General features: G+C 45.3%; 1 protein-coding gene across 4 annotated transcripts in view; it reads left to right on the forward strand.

The window, feature by feature from the left end:
• Positions 1–736: 736 nt before the first annotated feature.
• RPS10 (ribosomal protein S10) overlaps positions 737–22,276 on the forward strand; it is a 45,946-nt gene continuing 24,406 nt past the window's right edge. Inside the window, exons 1-6 of one of the 4 annotated variants that reach the window (XM_025862262.2) lie at positions 737–889; positions 1,729–1,878; positions 2,104–2,275; positions 4,077–4,154; positions 6,628–6,683; positions 7,540–7,630. In XM_025862262.2, coding sequence (XP_025718047.1) covers positions 1,729–1,878; positions 2,104–2,275; positions 4,077–4,154; positions 6,628–6,683; positions 7,540–7,581 — 498 coding nt within the window. In that variant the 5' untranslated portion in view covers positions 737–889 and the 3' untranslated portion in view covers positions 7,582–7,630. Of the gene's footprint in view, positions 890–990; positions 1,141–1,379; positions 1,547–1,728; positions 1,879–2,103; positions 2,276–4,076; positions 4,155–6,627; positions 6,684–7,539; positions 7,631–22,276 lie in introns of those variants that run through there. The other 3 variants (XM_073884954.1, XM_025862263.2, XM_073884953.1) reach the window with 3 other exon arrangements.

Genomic DNA, 22,276 nt, shown 5'->3' on the forward strand with positions numbered 1-22,276 from the left:
AAAATCTTAAAAAAAAAGTTATCCAATCCCAGCAGGGTTAATGGGGGAAGTGAGCCTTGTTAGTACTGATGACTAGAATGAAAATGATAACGCCTTCTGGAAGTCAATGTAGACTGTGTCAAATATGTAAAAATATGTGCTTTGTTACTCAGTAATTACAACTTCAGGAACGTATCCTAAGTAAAATACTGGACAATTGTGCAAATATGTGTGTGGTATTGTTCCTTATAATAGTAAAGGGTTTTAAAAATATATATCCAGAGTGTTGATTAAACTATCCACCAGTGGACTACCGTTACTATAATTGTAGGTATTAATTAACATGAAAAGAGATTCACGATGTATTGGTAAGTGGAAAAACACAGGTCACCAACCACATCTTACATAACGTACACGCAAAACATCCCATTCTTGTCCAATACAGACATATATTTGCTTGGGTGCGTTTGAGTTTGGAAGAACAGACACCAAAATGTTAATGGCCATTATCTTTAGCGTACAGGATTCTGTTTTATTCTTTTATTATTGTTATTGTTCTGTCTGTATGTTCTCTCCCCGCCTAAAGAACAGCTACTACTTCCATACTTATAAGTTATCGCTGGGAAATAAAGAAGTAGCGTGTATCAAAAGTGCCTGTCCAAGCATAAGAGTAACCATTTTCCCACCAAGCACGCAGGCTCACAGGTTCCAGCGGCGGCTCTCACGTGCGTGTCTAGCCAGAGAGGTCAAGGTCCGCCGCGGCCCCCTCTCAGGCAGCGCCGAGGCCACCCCAGGCAGTCCGCGGGTCCTCGAGGGGGGGGCGGAGCACGCCAGCCCGGAAGAGACGCCGCGGCGCGCCGCGCATGCCCCTTCCTTTCCAGCTCCGGCCCCGGACGTAGAAGCTGCCGAGGTGAGTTTCTCCTCGGTCCGGGTGGCATCGGCGTCCATCCTGGCTCTCCAGCTGTCGTAGTCGCCGCTCCTCCCCGGGGTCGGGGCGGGGGAACCACTCTCCCGCTCCCCGCACGCCCATCTCTGAGTAGTGAGGGGCCGGGGGCGCACTTCGGGAAGTAGTGGGGCGCTGGTAGAAGATTGGCGGCCCGTTGGCAGAGGCCGAGGAGGGGAGGATTGAAGCCCTTGTGTCGCGGCGACTCTTTCGGCAAGGTTAGGGAGACTGCGCCCCGCTTGCTCGCTTTTGTTTAATACGGAATCCCTCACCCCAGGCCGTCTCCTTGCCTGGCCCTGGAGCTCTAGTTTGGGGGAAGAGTGGCAGGAGATGAGGGTGCGAAGGCCTTGGCCCTTTGGTTTGGGGTCAGCGGCCTGTCAAGAATGGAGGTCTCTCCCCCAGGCCCTCCCTGTGTCCCTCAAAGTATGTCGCGCCATTCCGCGCAGGGTACCGTTGCTGATATGTCCCCCCGTGCTCCGGGAATACAGGGTTTGCGGCCCCCGCCCCCACGGTATACTTCTGTGGGTGTGAGAACGAAGTCTGGAGCGAACAGTAACCCTGCTCCTGTTTTGGTTAAACATCATGGCAACTTTCTTCTCAAGCGCCTTTGCGGGATGAAGGAAGGTAACTGGCGGCTTTCAGTTTTGCAGGGTTTGAAGTTCTCCCTGCATGTTTTCTACGATGTGGTTTGAGGTTTCAGCCCATTGGACAGTGATTCCGTGGGGGTCGTTCTGGGGTCCTGAACTTGGTTGCTGGACCCTGGCTCCATTGCTCAGAAATGCTCTTGATGATACGCTTCCTTCCAGATGTTGATGCCCAAGAAGAACCGAATTGCCATTTATGAACTCCTTTTCAAGGAGGGAGTGATGGTGGCCAAGAAGGATGTCCACATGCCCAAACATCCTGAGCTGGCAGACAAGAATGTGCCCAACCTTCACGTCATGAAGGCCATGCAGGTAGCTGGGGGCTGCTCGAGTGGGGTGCAGATGGAGGGATTTTCCACTAAATGTCCGAGGCAGATTCCAAGGAGAGGTCAGGACAGCCAGAGCTGCTTGCTGCCTTGAAGGGCGCTGAGGTAGATACACCGTGAAAACTTGTCTATGCAATTTAGCTGCCTTTTGCACGGAGTTTCTAGATTTGAGCCTCTGGTTACGTCTTGACAATCGTGTTCTGTCTTCCAGTCTCTCAAATCACGAGGGTACGTAAAGGAACAGTTTGCCTGGAGACATTTCTACTGGTACCTTACCAACGAGGGCATCCAGTATCTCCGTGATTACCTCCACCTGCCCCCCGAGATTGTGCCTGCTACTCTGCGCCGCAGCCGCCCTGAGACTGGCCGACCACGGCCCAAAGGTATGTTGCCCAGATGAAGTCCTGCACTGAATCTGCTCTTTCTTTGGGGAAGGGTATCCGTGAAAGTGGGGGGAGGGAGGATCAGAAGAGGTCTCACAATACACCATTGGTGTCCGCTTTAGAGGGGGCTCTGGCATGCAGGACCTGGGCCAAGTCCTGGGACCTTTGTCCCCTCGCATAGGAGTTGTCATGGAAACCACAATCAGGTCAGGTCTTTGGGCCATCCTGGGAGATGCCATTAAACACACAATATAATCTTCGTCCAGGCACATGTGGTTGAGCATTGAGTAACTTTTACGGGACAGAGCAAAGCTGTTTACCACATGTGAGAGAAATGGAGAGTTTAACTCTAGAGTTTCTTGGCAATGGGAGCAAAAATAATCAAAAGTCAAATAGGGGAGAAAGGATGTGCTTGTGCGGGGGGCGGGGATGGTGAATTAAATAGGGGAGAAAGGATGTGCTTGTGCGGGGGGCGGGGATGGTGAATTACATTCTGGCTCAAGATCATGGCTGGCTCACAGTTGCAGTTTGTCAAGGTTATGGTTCTCTTTCCTTTGGTTCTGAAAGAACTTGTCACAGGAACTTTGTAGGAAGAGCAGTTTGTGGACTTTGGTGATGAGGTGCAGAGATTCCTAAAAACAGACAATCACTAGACTGTCCGGGTTCTCCTGGAGAGAGGCTTGTTGGGTGGGATTATGTATCTGTAGAGCAGAGATTCTCCACTGCATCTTGGAATCCCTCGTTGGCGGGGGGAGGGGGGATTCCATTGTCTGCACCCTCACAGATTCTGATTTGGTTGGCATAGACGTGACCTAGCATTTATTTTAGCCATTCCCTACAGGTTCAATCTAACTTCTCATACTTAAAAAATATATAGTTGGCCCCTGGAACAGCTTAGGGGTCGGGGTGCCTGTGTCTTCATTGTCCCCATCCCCAACCCTATCCCTACCCCCATAGTCCAAAATCCATGTGTAACTTGGATTTTTTGAAAACTATTAACAGCCTGTTGACCAGAAGTCTTACTGATAACAAATGGTCGATTGATATTTTTACAATAAAGAAGAAAATATTAAGAAAATCTTAAGTAAATATATTTGCTCTACTACTATACAGTAGTTAATTGAAAAAGGAATCGTGAACCCATGGAGTTCAAACCTGTGTTCAAAGTCAAGTACAGTCTATATTTAATCATGTAGACTCAAAGTAAAATTCCATGGTAACTAGGTAGAATACCAGATTAAACTTCCAGTGTTTATGAGAATGTTTTAAAAGCTTTTTAGTCTGCTTTCATATATATATATCCCACAGCCTAGTGAGGTGTGTGGAGAAGCCCAGGGCAACTAAAGGACTCTTGTTGGCCTCTGTATTTATACACTGACTGCTGGAGGTGGGGCTTTCAGCTTATGGTGCCTCCTTTCCTGTTTGCACAGGAGATTTTCCATTTCAGAGATGGGTCAAGTTCAAAATTTTGGCTATTCAGGTGTTTGTAGAAACGGTTGGATTGCTTAATTTGCCGAGTAATTGGAAAATATCTGTGTTGAGAAATACAATAGAAAAAAGCAATCTTTTTGCAGATGGGTAGCATTTTAATTGAGTGTTCTCCTAGACTTTTAAGAAGCCAGTGTCAGTGATGACAAAATTTCTAGCTGACAGCTCTGGGTCCAAGAGTTCTGTCCCCTTTATGCCATCATAACTAAGTTGCTACCAGTGAGAATAGGAGAGCAATTCCCACTTTTCTTGGCCCGAAGGGAACAGAGTTCCCACATTGCCCTACATTCACAGTGTGGTTTAATTTGTATAGGTCTGGAGGGAGAGCGACCTGCAAGACTCACACGAGGGGAAGCTGACAGAGACACCTACAGACGAAGCGCTGTGCCCCGTGAGTAATGTGTCATCTCTGTTAGGGGCGTTGGGGGAGAATCTCTGGGGCTTAGCCCTTGAAAGTGCCAAAGTGACAGGAAAGATTCTTGGTCTCAGTCTTCAGGTCATCTTTAGCTGGAGTCCTTTATGTTTCTTGCCTTGTACATGGATTTGATGGATGGGATTAGGAGAAAAGCCCTCTTCACTGGGGACACAGAAGACCTTGAACCAGGGCAAAATTGAAAATTTCTAAGAAAGCAACATGCCCTTCTTAGTTTTTGTGGTTTTGTTCCTGTGTTGCAAGCTCCTCGAGGGCGCCCACTTAAATTATCTTTGTTGTTTTCTTAAAAAATAGTTCAGGATCTTGTTTTTAAACAGCAGGTGTTTGCATTGACTTGGAATAACAGATGTTTGTTCGTTCAGTCAATATATATTGAGTATCTGACTTGCCAGGCACTGCTTTAGGAGGTAGAGAGACAGTAATATGTATAACAGACGAGCTTTCTCATTGAACTTGCGTTTTAGTAGTAGGAAACTGGTAAGCAAAACTGAGTATACAATATGTCCGTGGCCTGGGGTGCTACAGGGAAAAATTCAAGCAGGGGGATGCACAGTGCAATTTTCGGTGGGGTTTTCAGGGAAAGCTGCCTAAGTGCAATTTAAGCAAACACTTGAAGGAAGGGGTCAGCCAGTGGCTCTCTGAACCAGAAGACAGCAGGAGAGTCAGAAGATGGAGGTCTCATAGCTCTGTGGGCCATGGTAGGGCTTGGGTTTTTTGTTGTTGTTGTTTTTAAGATTTTACTTATTTGTCAGAGAGCACAAGCAGGGGGAGCGGCAGGCAGAGGGAGAAGCAGGCTCCCAGCTGAGCAAGGAGCCTGATGTGGGGCTCCATCCCAGGCCCCTGGGATCATGACCTGAGCCGAAGGCAGATGCTTAACCGACTGAGCCACCCAGGTGTCCCAGGGCTTGGGATTTTTTTAGAGAGTCCATGTCTTTGTTGAGAAGCAATTAATTGTGATAGGAAGGCAAAGTATTAAGGGGAATTTTCATCAACTTCTTCCACTCGAGCCTGTCGTCTTGTCATGGTTCCTGATTCTTGAACCGTGAAATAGAAATGAGCACTTGACCTGAGTATGTTACTGGATTGTAAGAAAGAATTTTTCCAATAACCAGCCTCTCGGTTCAGAGAAAGTTAATGGTTTGCTTTTATTAGAAGTCACAGCACATGGGGAATCGTCAGGGAGTCATTCTCCAGAGGATGTGAGGTTGGGCCTGGGCCCGAGGGGTCCCCGAGTTGAGGGGGGATGAGCATTTCAGGTGAAAGCAGCCTGAACAAAGGTTGGAGACATGGGTAGCTTGCCTGTTGGGGGCGCAGGGGAGTGAGGGGACAAGACCCTAATAGTGGGTGTGGCCTGAAATGGGCCAAAGGGAGACCCCATTGAACAAGATTTACCGAGACTACGCTCCCTGATGGTGCTGTCACCACCCCCCTGCCCCGTGAACCATAACATTTCTTATTGGCCACACCTAAAGCAAGTGGAAGTAGTTTACAGCAGTAATTTTTTAAATCCAGTAGAGTTTATTATATTATTATTTTTTAAGATTTTATTTTTAAGTGATCTACACCCAACATGGGGCTCAGGCCTACAACCCCAAGATCAAGAGTTGCAAACTACCAACTGAGCCAGCCAGGCACCCCAAATCCAGTATATTTTTTAAAATGTTATTTTAACATGTAATTTTTTTTTTAAGATTTTATTTATTTATTTGACAGAGACAGCGAGAACAGGAACACAAGCAGGGGGAGTGGGAGAGGGAGAAGCAGGCTTCCCGCTGAGCAGGGAGCCCGATGTGGGACTCGATCCCAGGACCCTGGGATCATGACCTGAGCCGAAGGCAGATGCTTAAGGACTGAGCCACCCAGGCGCCCTAGCATGTAATTTTTATACACATTAATGAGATGTTTTGCATTCTCAGAAATCTTGACATTTTACATGTATTTTGCACACTCCTCAGTTTGGACTAGTGGCTGCCATACAGGTCAGGGCAGCACTGGACCTTTCATCTTACTTGTTTACCGTGATCATGACAAGGTTGCTTTTTGCTCCTGTGGGCCTTTGTGTCCTTTATCTCTTCCTCTGTAAGCTAGATGCTGATCTGAAGCATGTAAGTCGCTCAATGGGAATGAGGGTCTTCTTGGGCCATAGAGGGGCACATAATCCAGGCCTTGTGGTCTGGGCAGCCTTCCTGGAGGAGAGGTGATAGTTTGGGCTGTGAGTTTGGAAGGATGACTTAAGGAAAGCTGACCCAGGAGAGGGAGGAGGCAGAAGTGTTCACAGGGGGTTTCCCACCACTGGGTGTAATTTACTTGTACTTCATGGGGTACGTTTGGTGACAGGGCTTTTCCTGCAGAATTGGGCTGGAGACTTGTCTTCCTTTGGTGTGTAATAGATCATAACATATGATGACTCCATTGGTGTTTCTCCTTCCAGCTGGTGCCGACAAGAAAGCTGAGGCTGGGGCTGGGTCAGCAACTGAGTTCCAGTTTGTGAGTATCCCTGTTGGCTCTCTATAGACAGTCATTGTTCTGGCCATGGCCCTGGGGGTCTGCAAACTTTAGGGATACCATACAGTGTGGTGGGTCCCACCCCTTGTTGGCAGTAGTCCCCCCCGCAAAAAAATGAATTCCAAGAGTTTTTACGTTAAGATACAGCATGCAAACTTTTATAATTATGTAAATTACTGAAATGAGTCCCCCAAATCAATACTACATGTGCATAGTGGTGGTTTCTTCATTAATGAGCATCATAATTGTGACTCCCTTAATTTCATGAACTAAGACTTAGGGTTAAGAACTACAAACTAGAGATTAAGCTCTAGAACCAAGATGGCTGGAGTCTGGTCCTTCATCTTCTTCAGATGGTGTGATATTGGGCACATACCCTCTGTGCCTCCGTTTCCTCATCCTTAAAGTAGACGTTACGATAGTAGCTATGTCAGGTACTTGTGAGATGAATCTAGGTAAAGTGCCTGGCACGGGGGCAGGCCTAGCACTGTTGGCAGCAACAACTGTCCTGTGGCAGGTCTTCACAGCAGACAGGTGTTGTCTGCGGCCTCGTTTCTGGAAAGGAGGTGTGTGTGGCAGGCACAAGGTCTTGGCCTGTGCTGGGAGTGCGCACGTGCGCCCGTGTGTGTGCGTAAACACACTCTTGAGTGGGTATCCATATTCCCATTTTTCCGATGTGGAAACCAGCCTGGGAGGTGAACGTGTCCTCGTAGTAAGAGGCAGGGCTGGGATTTATGGCCTGAGCTCTTGAGCCTTACGTTGGGGGCCGTGTCCTGTTGTAATGAGGCCCGCTGCCCTGCGTGCTGCTAATGCTGATGATGTCTGTTTTCTCTTGCAGAGAGGCGGATTTGGTCGCGGACGTGGTCAGCCACCTCAGTAAAGTTGGAGATGTTTTGTGTTGAATAAATTTGTAGCCAGAAAAAAATTAATCTTGTGTGTCCTGTTTGGTTTGCATTATGTGGCCTGAACAGGAATGATAGAAGGATCAGAATGTAAACAGGGCAAGACTGGATTTTGTGAAGGAGTTGTTCTCACGCAGGGTGGTCTCACATGTGGCTGTTAGGGTCGCAGTACTTGGCTCTGGCGCAGGCCCTGTGTTCAGCACATGCTGCCCCGCAGAGTCCCGTCCAGTGTGGTTTCTGTTCTGCGGGGTAGTTGGAGAGCGGGGTGTTCACTAGGTGGGCCATGCTGATGCAGCTCTGTGGCACGGGAAGGTTGCTGCTTTGTTGACCCTGGAATTAAGTAGTCCCAACCTTCAAGGCTTAGGAGAAAACAGAATCAAGATTGCACAAATACCTCTGAAAAGGACTGCCAGCCATAGGAAGCCATGGGAGTCTTTCGTTTTTACATAATAGCTGGTTGGTTGGAGCTCTTGGCATCCAAGGGCTCCTTTTTATTTTTTCTTAAAGATTTTATTCATTTGAGAGCGAGCGCACAAGTAGGGGGAGAGGGAGAAGCAGACTCCCCGCTGAGCTGGGAGCCAGATGTGGGGCTTGATCCGAAGATCATGACCTGAGCCAAAGGCAGATGCTTAACCATCTGAACCACCCAAGCACCCCAGCCCAGGGCTCCTTTAAAAGGAGGAAACATTGGAGTTTTCCTGGAGCCTTTATAAGTGGTGGCCTTCCCTACATGTGACGGGAGTAAATGGATAAAAGCATTAACATTCCCCAGTGGGTCCAAGTGTCATCTTGGTAAAGGTACCAGGGGGCTTTTTTGGGGCCATGAATGTGCAGCCAGTGATAAGTTCAGGGGCATAATCCTGCAGACAGTCTTACTGGGTCAGATACCGGCTTTGGCTTGCAGATCAAACCATGACGTGATGGTCGCAGGAAATAGGATGGGGTCAAAGCTTTTGAGGCAGTGGCTCTGGGCCAGCTAACAACTCAGGACATATCCACCAAAGTAAGTTTTTTTGGTCAGCAAGACTGGTAACTAATGGTGGATCTTAAGGGAGTGGGGGGACTTGAGAGTCCTATTTATGGGATACTACAGGCCAAGCATTGTGCAGAGATGGACAGTTAGCCAAGTGAGCTTCATAGCGTTAAGTTGGAAACAGGTGGTTTTGTGCTCGAAGCCACCTATTTCAGCCTCGATAGGCAGTTGTAGTTTAGACCACAAGGTGGCAGCCGACGGTAACTCCAAATGAGCACTTACATTTAGTTTTGAGAGATGAGCTTTGTATTCTGAGCCACCAATAAGTAGAAGCTTGCTTTGGCAGAAAGAGGTGGTGTTTGGGGAAGCTGTGTCAGTGCGGCCTTGGCTGCCTTGCCAAAGATTGCTTTTTATCCAATTTTTCTGCTGGCTCAAGTGATGTCAAGTGGTTTGCCCGTGTTCACACGTCTTGTGATTGTTTAACCTGGATTCCACTGTGAAACGTTAGTAGCTCCCGGCCTTTCTGTTTCTCACCAAAGCCAGTGAGCAAGCAGATGGGTTTCCTCTGTAGCCTTGCTGATTTTCTGGCCCTTAAATGTCACTTTTTTGGCTAGGGGTCCTTGCCAACCCCTTCCCTCATGACTTAAAATTAGTTCCAGGATGTATTCTCCAAGATCACCCAAGGACTCTGGGGAAAACCCAAGGAATATACAAGGTAGAGTCATAGCTTGTGGATAAAAAGCCAATGGAGGCGGCTCTTCTGCTGGCCAGCCTCCTCCCCCTACCTTGGTAGATTGAATACCACTGCCAATCAATAATCATTGATTAGCTGGTGAGGGATCAGTGCTAATAAGTGCTATGGGAACCAAGCCTCAAGATTTACCTTAAAAGACTTCACAGTCTACTTAAGAAAACAAAACCAAAGCTAAACATTATGCCAGGGGCCCCTGACTGGCTCAGCATGTGACTCTTGATCTTGGGGTCGTGAGTTCAAGCCCTATGTTGGGTGCAGAGCTTAATTTCTAAAACTCCATATGCCAGATACTATGTAGGTAGTAAATGATGATGTCTAGAGTGAATTCTAAGTGCAGGGCAGGAGGGATGAATGATAGCTGAAATGACCCAGAGGGTTTTGTGGAGCAGGGGAAGGGTGAGAGCATTCGGGGCACCTTGATGCTTTCCATGCTTTATTGGAAAATCAGAAAATAAGATGGTGTCAGGTTAGGAAACTCATGTCCAAACATAGGTTTTTTTGGGTAAAAACGGATGTTGACTATAACAAATGCCTAGGAAAGTCACCTGGGTGGCCAGTTATAAGGGGCAGGGAGAGGCCTGCATGAGCACAGCCTTCTATGGGTGAAAGCTTTGGGGCGATTTTGCCCGTCTTCCAGGGTCAGTTTACATCACAGCTTCACATCTTGCTCCTCAGCCTGGAAGCTAACCAGCTAAGCCCCACTACCACTCCTACCACCATCAAAGGTTCCAAAGGATTTGTAAGGGATTTTGGAAGCTGACAGCTAAAGATATATTTCCCTAATAATGCAGACTTTCTGATACACAAACCCCCTTTTCCTGAAACATAGTCCCGCTACAGGTAGTGACAAAAAGCAGCTGTAAGTCTGTGATTCTCGTCCTAACTGTAGATCTTTAAGAAGCAACTACCATATGCCTATGTTAGGTGCTGGGAGACAAAGATGTTTTTGAGAAGGATGCATCCTCTAGCCCTGAACACATGAGGGCCCACTGGGACACTCCTTACACAGGTTCCTGGCCCGGACCTCCAGCACAGCAGCATGGGCCCATAGTGGCTAGGATTCCCCATCCCTACCCTTGTTTCCAGAAGCCAGGCCTGCTGAGAACTAAAAGGCCCACTTATGCTCAAACTATTCTCCAAAGTTTGGGAATATAGCCAGTAGCAGCCCCACAGCATTTTGTGGGGTCACGGGCTCCTACTGCTGCTTTAATGCTGAGCCCTTAGAATGGATTGATCCTTTCACTTCTTGGACGTTGGAGAAAGATGGGAGAAAGGAGTCTTGTTGATAGACTGATGAGGACAATCGCTTCAAAGCCCCGCGGGTGAGGGAGATCCTGGTTTGGTCACTGTCTTGGGGACAAGTTTGTTTCCAATGAGTGAAGGACTCTTGGCTCTCAGAGGAAGTATCAATGACTTGGGTGAGGGAGGGCCATTTTTGGTTAGGCTGTCAGGACAAGGACGTGGTCTTAGGATGCTATAGGAGGAAGCTGATGATCTACTAGCAAGTAGATGACTGGGCCGCGTGTGGGAGCAGAAGTGTAACAGATCCTCCTGCTTCAGTCTTCCCTCCTTGCTGTGCCTCAGGCAGCCTATCGGCTGCCTTTCCCAGAACCACCTTTCCCAGAACCACCACAATCCCTTCCTAAGAGGTTCCCTGCCCCCAGCTTTGCCCTGCCAAGGTTATATTTTGGAAACACATGTGAACAAGATATTCCCCAGCTTGGGGCGCCTGGGTGGCTCAGTCATTGAGCGTCTGCCTTCGGCTCAGGTCATGATCCCACAGTCCTGGGATCGAGCCCCACATGGGTTCCCTGCTCAGCGGGGAGCCTGCTTCTCCCTCTCCCACTCCCCCTGCTTGTGTTCTCTCTCTCGCTGTGTCTCTCTCTGTCAAATAAATAATAAAAAAAAAATCTTAAAAAAAAAAAGTATATATATATTCCCCAGCTTAAAATCTTTCAAAAGCTCCATGTTGCCTTCTAGAGTCTTCTAGAATCTAAACAAATGCCAAACTCCTTGCATGGCCTGACAGGTCCATCAAAACTTCACATCTGCCTACCAACACAAGGCTCCAAATTCCAGAACCCAGCTAACCTAGCTTGCTCTCTTTCTCAGCTCTTTGCATGTGGTGGTCCATTTACAGGGAAACTCTCCCACCCCAACTGACTCAGGGCTCTTGTTCATTCTTCATTCTCAGATTAAGTATCACCTCTAAGAAGCCTTTCCTGACAGAGGTCACTCCTACTTCAACATCAAGTTAGGTGTCTTGTTAGTGCCTGCAGCATCTCTCGGCTTGGGCAGGCTGTGTTGGAACTGCTTGAACATTTGCTCATCTCCTCTGTGACACTGAACCTTGCCCTAGGGGCCTAGCTCAGTGCCTCCTATGCGGTAGCTCCTTTGTAATTATTAACTGCATGAATGATGTTCTTCAAGAGTTGTCTCTGAGATGCTGTGCCCTTATGTGGAAAGAACACTTTAAAATTTTTTTGAAAATCTCTGCAAGCCTAAATTGGGATTATAAAAGTAACTGAAACACATCCTTACTACAGAGTTTCTCTAGAATTAGGGAAAGCAGACCTAGAAATATATACTAAATGGTAAGTGGCCTGACAGTTATGGCTAGTTGTATTGGTGGCTTTCAGGAAGGAGGGAGCAAACGCTGTCCTGGGGAAGGCTAGTGGGTCTTCTGTGACCAGTGTGTCACCATGAGCATCTGAAGTAAACCTTACAGTTTGGACTAACAGCATGAAGCAATAACGGTGGCTGGCCCAGGTGGTGCCCCGTGGAGTATTGGAGAAGGTTGGGGCTTCCTTGGCCAAGTCTAGGAAGTGTCTTATTTTCAATTCTTTTGTTTTTCAGCTTTATTGGGGTATAACTGACATATAATAAAATGCATATGTTTAGACATCCTATCTAATCAATTTTTACATACGGATATGCTCATGAAATCAAGATAATGAACATATCCATCACTCCAAAAGTCTTCTGTTAGTTTGTAATCCCTCGCTCTTCCCCAGCCTCATCTCCAGGTAAACAGCGATCTGCTTTCTGTCATACAGAGAAGTTTGCATTTTCTAGAGTTTTATAAAAATGGCATTATAAGGCATGCATTCTTTTGTAGTCTGGGTTCTTTTACTTAGCATCATTGTTTTGAGATTCATCAGTGTTGTGGCTTGCCTCAATAGTTCTTCCTTATTGCTATGTGTGTATTCCACACATCTTTAATCCATTCACCTGTTGGCGGGCCTTGGAGCTGTTTGCAGTTTTGGGTTATGTGACCAACGCTGCTATGAACCGGTTTTTGTGTGGACATATATTTTCAGTCCTCCTAGGTATCTACTTAGGAATGGAGTCGCTGGGTCCTATGGTAACTCTGTGACTAACATTTTGAGGACCTGCCAAACTTTTCCGGGGCGGCCGCCGCATCTCACATTTCCCATCAGCAGTGGACGAGTTTTCAGTTGCTTCTCGTCACCCGTACTTGGCCTGTTCAGTCTTTTTATCGGAGCCATTCTAGTAGGTGGGAAGAGCTTGGATTTTATCCCGTGGATGATAGAGAGCCGATTAACAATATAAAGGTGAGGATTGATGTGCCCGGGAGTGCTGGCCGCTTGGCAAATACTTGAACCCCCACTGCAGGAAAGAGGAGGCTGAATCTGGGTCTGCCCAGTGACCACACTGGGGCACTGAGTGGTCATGGGTAAACCACTCCCGTCAGTAGTGACCACAATACACATTCAGCCTGCTAACGGGAAAGGGAGGGGGCGAATCCATCATTTGATTGCTCAGTTTTAGAAAGGGAAACTAGGACAGAATGAGGGCATTAAGGGGGAGAAATGAAAGGAATTGTTTAAAAAGTTACAGCCCATAGAAAGCCTGGAGCCTATTTCGTTTTAAAAGTGCTTTATTGGAAGCCCGTGATAAATGCATGGCACAAATCCAAAAGAACAGCCACTTGAAAAATAAGCCCTGCATGGTTTACTGACATATCAAAGAGGCTATTGTGAGGAAAAGGGCATCTTTAAAAATAAATAAATAAGGAGACCTTAAAACAGAGCAAAAAAAAAAAAATTGTGGCAGCTAAGAATCAAATGGCGTTAAAAATTTTTGAGGAGTACCAGCAAAAACTGTTAAAGTAAAAAGCTCTAGCTTGTTTAAGGGCCCGGGTGGGGGGTAGGGGGTAAGTGGGAAGTCAGTTTGAGACCCCAGGGACATCAGTTCTTTCATGTGCAAAAAGTGTCCTGGCAGGATGGACAGTTGACCAACTCTGCGACATCTTTGCCTCCATCACACAATTTCCTTTTCCCTCAAAATGAACAACCACAACTTTTTATTATGGAAAATTTCAAATGTAAATAAAATAAACCTAAGAGTAGAACAGACAACCCTATACCAACCGCGGAGCTTCCCCACTCACCAGCATTCTGCCTCTCTTATTGTTGTTGTTGTTTTTAAGATTTTATCTATTTATCTGAGTGAGAGAGAGAATCCAAAGCAGACCGTGCTGAGCACAAAGCCCAATGTGGGACTTGATCCCACAACCCCGGCATCAAGATCTGAGCCAAAACCAAGAGTCAGACACTTAACTGACTGAGCCATCTAGGCACCCCTGCCTCTCTCCTGGTATATTCATCCTTGCACCCACTCCCTGCTCACCTCTAACTTAGTTTTTGTTTTTTTTTTTTTAATGTTACTGAGGGACACCTGGGTGGCTTAAGTGGTTGGGCATCCGACTCTTGATTTCTGCTTAGGTCATGATCTTGGAGCTGTGAGATCAAACCCCACGTCAGGCTCCAAGCTCAGCAGGGAGTCTGCATGACATTGTCTTCCTCTGCCCCCCCCAAATAAATAAAATCTTTAAAAAAAATTAAAAAGGCTTAAAAAAAATTAAAAAGGCTTGTTGAGGTAGAATTTACATGCAATACAATTCATCCTTTATATGGGTACAGTTCTGAGTTTTGATAAGCAGATAGAGTTGTATATCCTATATAGTCATATTAGTCATATTATGTGGGTGGCCATGGTGCATTTGCAAGGGTCCTTTATAAGGAAGGAGGGAGACAAGAGAGTTAGAGATGGAGATGTGATGGCAGAAGCAGAGGGGGCAGAGAGAAGTGACCAGGAATCCTGGCCATGTGGAAAATACTTGAACACCTGCAGGAAATGGTAGACTGAATTTAGGTCTGCACAGCAAATGAATGGAACCTTGCCATCACCTCAAAAAGATCCCCCACGCTTCCCTGTTGTGGTCGACACCTTGGCAACCACTGTTTTTAGTCTCTCTCTAATTTTGCCTTTTCCAGAATACTAGATAAATAAATGGAACCATTTATCTAATGTTTTCTGTCTGGCTTCTTTTGCTCAGCATCATGTTTTGAGATTCACCCATAATGTTGCATGTATCAGTAGTTTGTTCCCTTCTATTGCTGAGTACTATTCCATTGGGAGGATGTACTACAGTTGGTTTAGTCGTCTTGATTTTTTTTTTTTAAGTAAACCCTACAACCAACGTGGGGTTTGAATTCATGACCCAGAGATCAAGAGTCACATGCTCTACCGATAACCAGGCACCCCAGTCATCTTGATTTTTTTTTTTGTGCAGGCATTTTTGGGTAAAAATTGAAATATACAAATCTTTTTTTTTTAAAGATTTTATTTATTTGAGAGAGAGAGAATGAGAGATAGCACGAGAAGGAAGAGGGTCAGAGGGAGAAGCAGACTCCCTGCTGAGCAGGGAGCCTGATGCGGGACTCGATCCTGGGACTCCAGGATCATGACCTGAGCCGAAGGCAGTCGCTTAACCAACTGAGCCACCCAGGCACCCGAAATACACAAATCTTAACTCTACCCTTTTTCTTTTTTAAGATTTCTTTCTTTTTGGGAGTGCCTGGGTGGCTCAGTTGGTTAGGTGTCTGCCTTCAGCTTAGGTCGTGATCCCAGAGTCCTGGGATTGAGCCCCACTTCAGGCTCCTTGCTCAGCGGGGAGTCTGCTGCTCCCTCTCCCACTGCCCCTCCCCCCGCTCATTCTCTCTCTCTCTCAAATGAACAAATGAAATCTTTAAAAAAAAAAGATTTATTTATTTATCTTTAGAGAGAGACAGAGATGCAATTGGAGAGAGGGGCAGAGGGAGAGAGAAAGAATCCACAAACAGGGGCGCCTGGGTGGCTCAGTTGGTTAAGCATCTGCCTTCGGCTCAGGTCATAATCCCAGGGTCCTGGGATCGAGCCCCGCATGTGGCTTCCTGCTGGGCAGGAAGCCTGCTTCTCCCTCTCCCACTCCCCCTGCTGGTGTTATCTCTCTCTCTCTCTCTCTCTCTCTCTCTCTCTCTCTCTCTCTCTCAATTAAATAAATAAAATCTTTAAAAAAAAAAAAAGAATCCACAAACATACTCCCCACTGAGCGTGGAGCCTAACATGGGGCTGGATCCCAGGGCTCCAAGATCATGATGTGAGCCTAAATCAAGAGTCCATTGCTCAACCGACTGAGCTACCCAGGCGCCCAACTTTGCCCATTTTTTGAGTTTGTCTTTTTTCTTATTAAATGACAGGAGTTCTTCACATATACTAGATACAAGTCCTTTGTCAGTAATACTTTTATTAATATTATTATTGATAATAAAATTTTGTGAATATTTTCTCACAGTCTGTGGCTTGGCTATCTGTTTTTTTTTTCTTTTTTCTTTTTTTTTAAGTAAATTCTACCCCCAACATGGGGCTTGAACTCATGACCCTGAGATCAAGAGTTGCATACTCTACCTACTGAGCCAGCCAGGCATCCCATGGCTATCCATTTTCTGATGAGCAAAATTTTAAAATTTTGATGAAGTCTAATTTATCATATTTTTCTTTTATTGCTACTGCTTTCTGGGTCCTACTCAGAAATCTTTGCTTAACCTCAGGCCCTGGAAATATTCCCTATGATTTCTTCTAAAAATTTTATGGTTTTCAGATTTACATTTAGCTTTATGATCCATCTTGAATTAATTGTTATGAATAGTGTCAGGTAGGTGTCAAGGTTCATTATTTTTCATGCAAATATCCAGTTGTTCCAGCACTACTAGTTGAAATATTTTCCTTTTCATTGAAATCGGTTGATTGTATAAGTGTGAATCAATTTCTGGACTCTATTCTGTATAATTTCATGTCTATCCTGATCAAAATCACAGTCTTGATTACTATGGCTTTAGGGTGTTAGATAAGTACCACAGCCTTTTTCTTTTTCAAGATTGTATTGGCATTTTACATTTCTATGTAAATTTTAGAATCGGGGGACACCTGGGTGGCTCAGTAGGTTGAGCATCTGCCTTTGGCTCAGATTGTGATCCCGGGGTCCTGGGATCGAGCCCTGCATTGGGCTCCCTGCTCAGTGGGGAGCCTGCTTCTCCCTCTCCCACTCCCCCTGCTTGTGTGTGTGTGTGCTCTCTCTTTCTCCCTGACAAATAAATAAAATCTTTAAAACAAAAATTTTAGAATCAGTTTTTCAATTTCTAAAAAAAAATTGCTCTCCGTGATTTCTATTGGAGTTGCTTTGATCATATGGATCAGTTTGGGGAGAAGTGACTTAACAGTATCAAGTCTCTCAATCCATTCACATGACTTATCTCTCCATTTATTTAGATCTTCTTCAATCTCTCTCAACAAAATTTTGTAATTTTTAAAAAAGATTTGTTTGTTTGTTTGAGAGAGCACACGTGTGAGCATGAGCAGGGAGGGGAGCAGAGGGGGAAAGAATCTTAAGCAGACTCCCCACTGAGCACAGAGCCAGACGTGGGGCTGGATCTCATGACCATCAGGACCTGAGCCAAAACCAAGAGTCAGATGTTTAACTGACTGAGCCACCCGGGCGCCCCCTCCCCAAATTTTGTAATTTTTAGGTCAAAGTCTTTGGTTAAATTTATTTCTGGGTCCTTTTGTGATATTTTAAATGGAATTATTTTATTTTCCAATTGTTTTTTGCTAGGATATTAAAAGTGATTGACTTTTAGATTATTTATTTATTTATTTTTAAAGATTTATTTATTATTTATTTTGAGAGAGTGAGAATAAGAGAGAGAGAGTACATGAGAGGGGGGAGGGTCAGAGGGAGAAGCAGACTCCCTGCTGAGCAGGGAGCCTGATGCGGGACTGGATCCCGGGACTCCAGGATCATGACCTGAGCCGAAGGCAGTCGCTTAACCAACTGAGCCACCCAGGCGCCCCGACTTTTAGATTTTTTAGTTAAGTTATAATAAATAGGGGCGCCTGGGTGGCTCAGTTGTTAAGCATCTGCTTCAGCTCAGGTCATGATCCCAGGGTCCTGGGATCGAGCCCCACATTGGGCTCCCTGTTCAGCGGGAAGCCTGCTTCTCCCTCTCCCACTCCCCCTGCTTGTGTTCCCTCTCTCGCTGTGTCTCTCTCTGTGAAATAAAATATTTAAAAAAAATAAGTTTAAAAAATTTTAAAGAAAATAAAAAAATAATTAAAAGCCTCGTGGATGTAGGCTTCATTAAAAAAAAGATATAATAAACATACAACAAAATGCAGTGATCTTAGGGGCGCCTGGGTGGCTCAGTCATTTAGCGTCTGCCTTCGGCTCAGGTCATGATCCCAGGGTCCTGGGATCGAGTCCCACATCGGGCTCCCTGCTCAGCGGGAAGCCTGCTTCTCCCTCTCCCACTCCCCCTGTTTGTGTTCCCTCTCTCGCTGTGTCTCTCTCTGTGAAATAAATAAATTTAAAAAAATGCAGAGATCTTAGATATTCAATACGAGTTTGACAATTGCTCACACCTGTAGAAACACTGCATAAAACATTTCATTCCCCTGAAATGTTTTCTCCTGTCTTTTTCCAGCCAATTCCTTTTCCAAGCCCCCTACAACAACCACTATCAGATTTCTTTTACCACCAATTAGTTTGGTCTGTATTTCGATTTTATATTAATGGAATTATGTAGTATATGTTTTTTTACATGGCTGGCTTTTTTCACTTAACATAATATTTTGGGGATTTATCTGTATTGTTGCATGTATTCATATTTATTTATTTAGAAATATAGTTGATATACAATATTAGTTTCAGGGATACAACATAGTGATTTGATATTTATATATATTGTGAAATGATCACCATAGTAAGTCTAGTTACCATCTGTCACCATATAAAATTATTACAATATTATTCACTATATTCCATATGCTGTACCTTACAGCCCCATGACTCATTTTAAAACTGGAAGTCGTACCTCTTAATCCCCTTCACCTATTTCTGCCCATTTCCCTCTCTTCTCCTCTGGGATCCCATTAATGCCATTGTTGGTACACTTGATGTTTGTTGTAATGGAGGTCACTTCCGATATCCTCATGTTTTTAAAATTCTTTTTTCTGGAGTGTGTGGGTGGCTCAGTCGTTAAGCGTCTGCCTTTGGCTCAGGTCATGATCCCAGTGTCTTGGGATCGAGCCCCACATCGGGCTCCCCGCTCAGTGGGAAGTCTGCTTCTCCCTCTCCCACTCCCCTTGCTTGTACTCCCTCTCTCGCTGTCTCTCTCTCTCTCTGTCAAATAAATAAATAAATCTTAAAACAAATTAAATTAAACTCTTTTTTCTTTTTGCTCTTCAGCTTGGGTGATTTCTGCTACTCTGTCTTCCAGATCCCTGATCCATTCTTATGCATCCTCTAATCTTCTTTTGATTCCCCCCTGGTGTATATTTCATTTCAGTTATCGTATTCTTCAGCTCTCATTTTTTCTTTTATGTATTTTCTATCTCTTTGTTGAAGTTCTCACTGTGTTCATCCACTCTTCTCTTGAGTTTGGTGAGCATTTATGACCATTACTTTGAACTCTATCAGGTGGATAGCTTATCTTCATTTCTTTTAGTTCTTTTTCTGAGATTTTGTCTTGTTCTTTTGTTTGGAACTTTTTCCTCTGTCTCTTCATTTTGCTTGACTCTCTGTGTTTGTTTCCATGTGTTAGGTAAATCAGCTATGTCTCTTGGTCTTGAAGAGGTGGCTTATGTAGAAGATATCCTGTGGGGCTCAGAAGTGCGGTCCCTCCTGGTCACCAGAAGCAAGTGCCCCAAGGGTATCCCTCGTTGTGGCTGGGCTGCAACTGCTGTGGTACTGTGGTTCATGAGGTTGGCCCCCATCTGGCTGGTTGTGATGCCTAGATGTAGGAGCTGGAGTATGCTGGTGGGCACGGCTGGCCTCCCATCTTCTATGGGAACCAGTCCAGGCTGAGGCTGCCCACTGGCTGCAGCAGGATGGAAGTCACTTTGGAGGGGCATCTCCTAGGGTGAGTGGGTTGGGTAGGGCAGGTCCACAGTGGAATACCTGGCAGGGTGAAGGGTGCTAGCAAGGTAGATGGAGAGTGTCAGAAATTGTGCCCACCTGTGCCAAGCCAGCTGGGTAGAAAGAGGGTGAGAAAAATGGTGCCTGCCAGTTCTTCCATTCCCAGAGAAGGTTCCTACAGATCCTTGCCCCTCTGGCACATGCCCTAAAATTAGTCAATAAATTTCCTTCTTACATGGCCTAGGCACTTTTCAAATAGCTGTCTCTGTGCTGGGTTCAGAGCAGGTAAGTTTGTGCAAGTGCCCTTTAAGAGCAGAGTCTTGGTTTCTTTTGGCCCTCTGCTCTCCCAGAGTCAAGCCCTGCTGATTTTCTGAGCCAGGTATTACATGGGCTCATCTTTCTGGTGCAGGTCTCCAGGGCAGGGGCACCTGATGTTGGGCTTGAAGTCCTCCCTCTTCAGGGAGGACCTCTGCATTTGTATTATCCCTCCTGCTTGTGGGTCCCTGTGCTGAGGCTGTGGGTCCTGACCGGACCACATTTCTGCCCCTCCTACCTTTCAATGTGGCTTTTTATTTATATCTTTAGCTATAGAAGAGCTATTCTGCTAGTCTTTAGGTCATTCTGAGAAAGAGTTATTCTATATATAGATGGAGACTTTGTCCTGTCTGTGGGAGGAGGTGAGCTCAGTACTGCTCCTCCTCCTCCCTAGTTCATTTTGTTTTATTGTTGAGTAGTATTCCATTGAATCAATATACCTCTATTTACCCATTCTCCTACTGATGCACATTTGGGTTACTTCCAGTTTGAGGCTATCATGAATAGGGCTGCTACAAACATTCCTGCTCAAGTTTTTTGATGAACATTTGTCTTCATTCTCTTGGGTAAATAATTAGGACGAGGCATGTTTTTAACTTGCTAAGAATGTTCTAAATAGTTCTTCAGTGTGGTTGTTTCATTGTACAACCACTACGCAACAATTTTATAACAGTCTCAGTCACTCCATATCTCAGCTAGTCAATATTTGCTGTTGAGTCTTTTTTTAGTTTACTCATTCTAGTGTGAACTTGTATTTCATTGTAGTTTTAGTTTACAGTTACCTGATGACTTTAAGCATTTTTTATGTGCTCGTTAGACATTTTTAAAAAAGATTTTATTAACTTATTTGAGAGAGAGAGAGAGAATGGCAGAGGGAGAGGGAGAAGCAGGCTCCCCACTGAGCAGGGAGCCCAACGCCGACTCGATTCCAGGACCCTGGGATCATGACCTGAGCTGGAGGCAGACGCTTAATGACTGAGCCACCAGGTGCCCTGTTTTTTTTTTCTTTTTAAGATTTTATTTATTTGTTTTTTTGAGGGGGGAGGGGCAAAGGAAGAGGGAGGAGAGAATCTTTATTTATTTATTTATTTGTTTTTTATTATTATGTTATGTTACTCACCATATATTACATCATTAGTTTTTAATGTAGTGTTCCATGATTCATTGTTTGCGTATAACACCCAGTGCTCCATGCACAACATGCCCTCTTTAATACCCATCACCAGGCTAACCCATCCCCCCACCCACCTCCCCTCTAGAACCCCCAATTTGTTTCTCAGAGTCCATCATCTCTCATGGTTCATCTCTCCCTCCGATATCCCCCCTTCATTCTTCCCCTCCTGCTATCTTCTTCTTCTTCTTTTTTTTTTTTAACATATAAAGCATTATTTGTTTCAGAGGTACAGGTCTGTGATTCAACAGTCTTACATAATTCACAGCGCTCACCATAGCACAAACCCTCCCCAATGTCTGTCACCCAGCCACCCCATCCCTCCCACCCCCCACCACTCCAGCAACCCTCAGTTTGTTTCCTGAGATTAAGAATTCCTCATATCAGTGAGGTCATATGATACATGTTTTTCTCTGATTGACTTATTTCACTCAGCATTACACTCTCCAGTTCTATCCACGTCGGTGCAAATGGCAAGATTTCATTCCTCTTGATGGCTGCATAATATTCCATTGTATATTTATACCACATCTTCGTTATCCATTATCTGTTGATGGACATCTTGGCTCTTTCCATAGTTTGGCTATTGTGGACATTGCTGCTATAAACATTGGGGTGCATGTACCCCTTTGGGTCCCTACATTTGTATCTTTGGGGTAAATACCCAGTAGTGCAATTGCTGGATCGTATGGTAGCTCTATTTTCAACTTTTTGAGGAACCTCCATACTGTTTTCCAGAGGGGCTGCACCAGCTTGCATTCCCACCAAGAGTGTAGGAGGATGAGGGGAGAGAGAACCTTAAGCGGACTCCACACTGAGTGCAGAGCCTGACGTGAGGCTGGATCCCATAACCCTGAGATCAGGGCCCTGAGATCATGACCTGAGCCAAAACCAAGAGTCAGATGCTTAACCAATTGTGCCACCCAGGTGTCCTAGATTGTGTTCTGGTTCAATAGTTTAATCCTCTTTATTGCTTAGTAATAGTCCATGGCAAGGATTCACCACAATTTACTTAACTATTCACTTATTGAAGGACATCTGGACTGTTGCCAGTTTTTGGCTATTACATATGAAGCTACTATAATCATTTATGTACAGGTTTTTGAGAAAACATAAATCTCCATTTCTCTGGGTTAAGTGCCCAGGAGTACAATTGCTGGGTTGTATGATCGTTGCATGTTTAGTTTTTTAAGAAACTGTCA

Source organism: Callorhinus ursinus, unplaced genomic scaffold (genome assembly GCF_003265705.2).
Source record: "Callorhinus ursinus isolate GAN/ISIS: 27379988/994484 unplaced genomic scaffold, GSC_fseal_2.0 scaffold59, whole genome shotgun sequence".
NCBI lineage: Eukaryota > Metazoa > Chordata > Mammalia > Carnivora > Otariidae > Callorhinus > Callorhinus ursinus.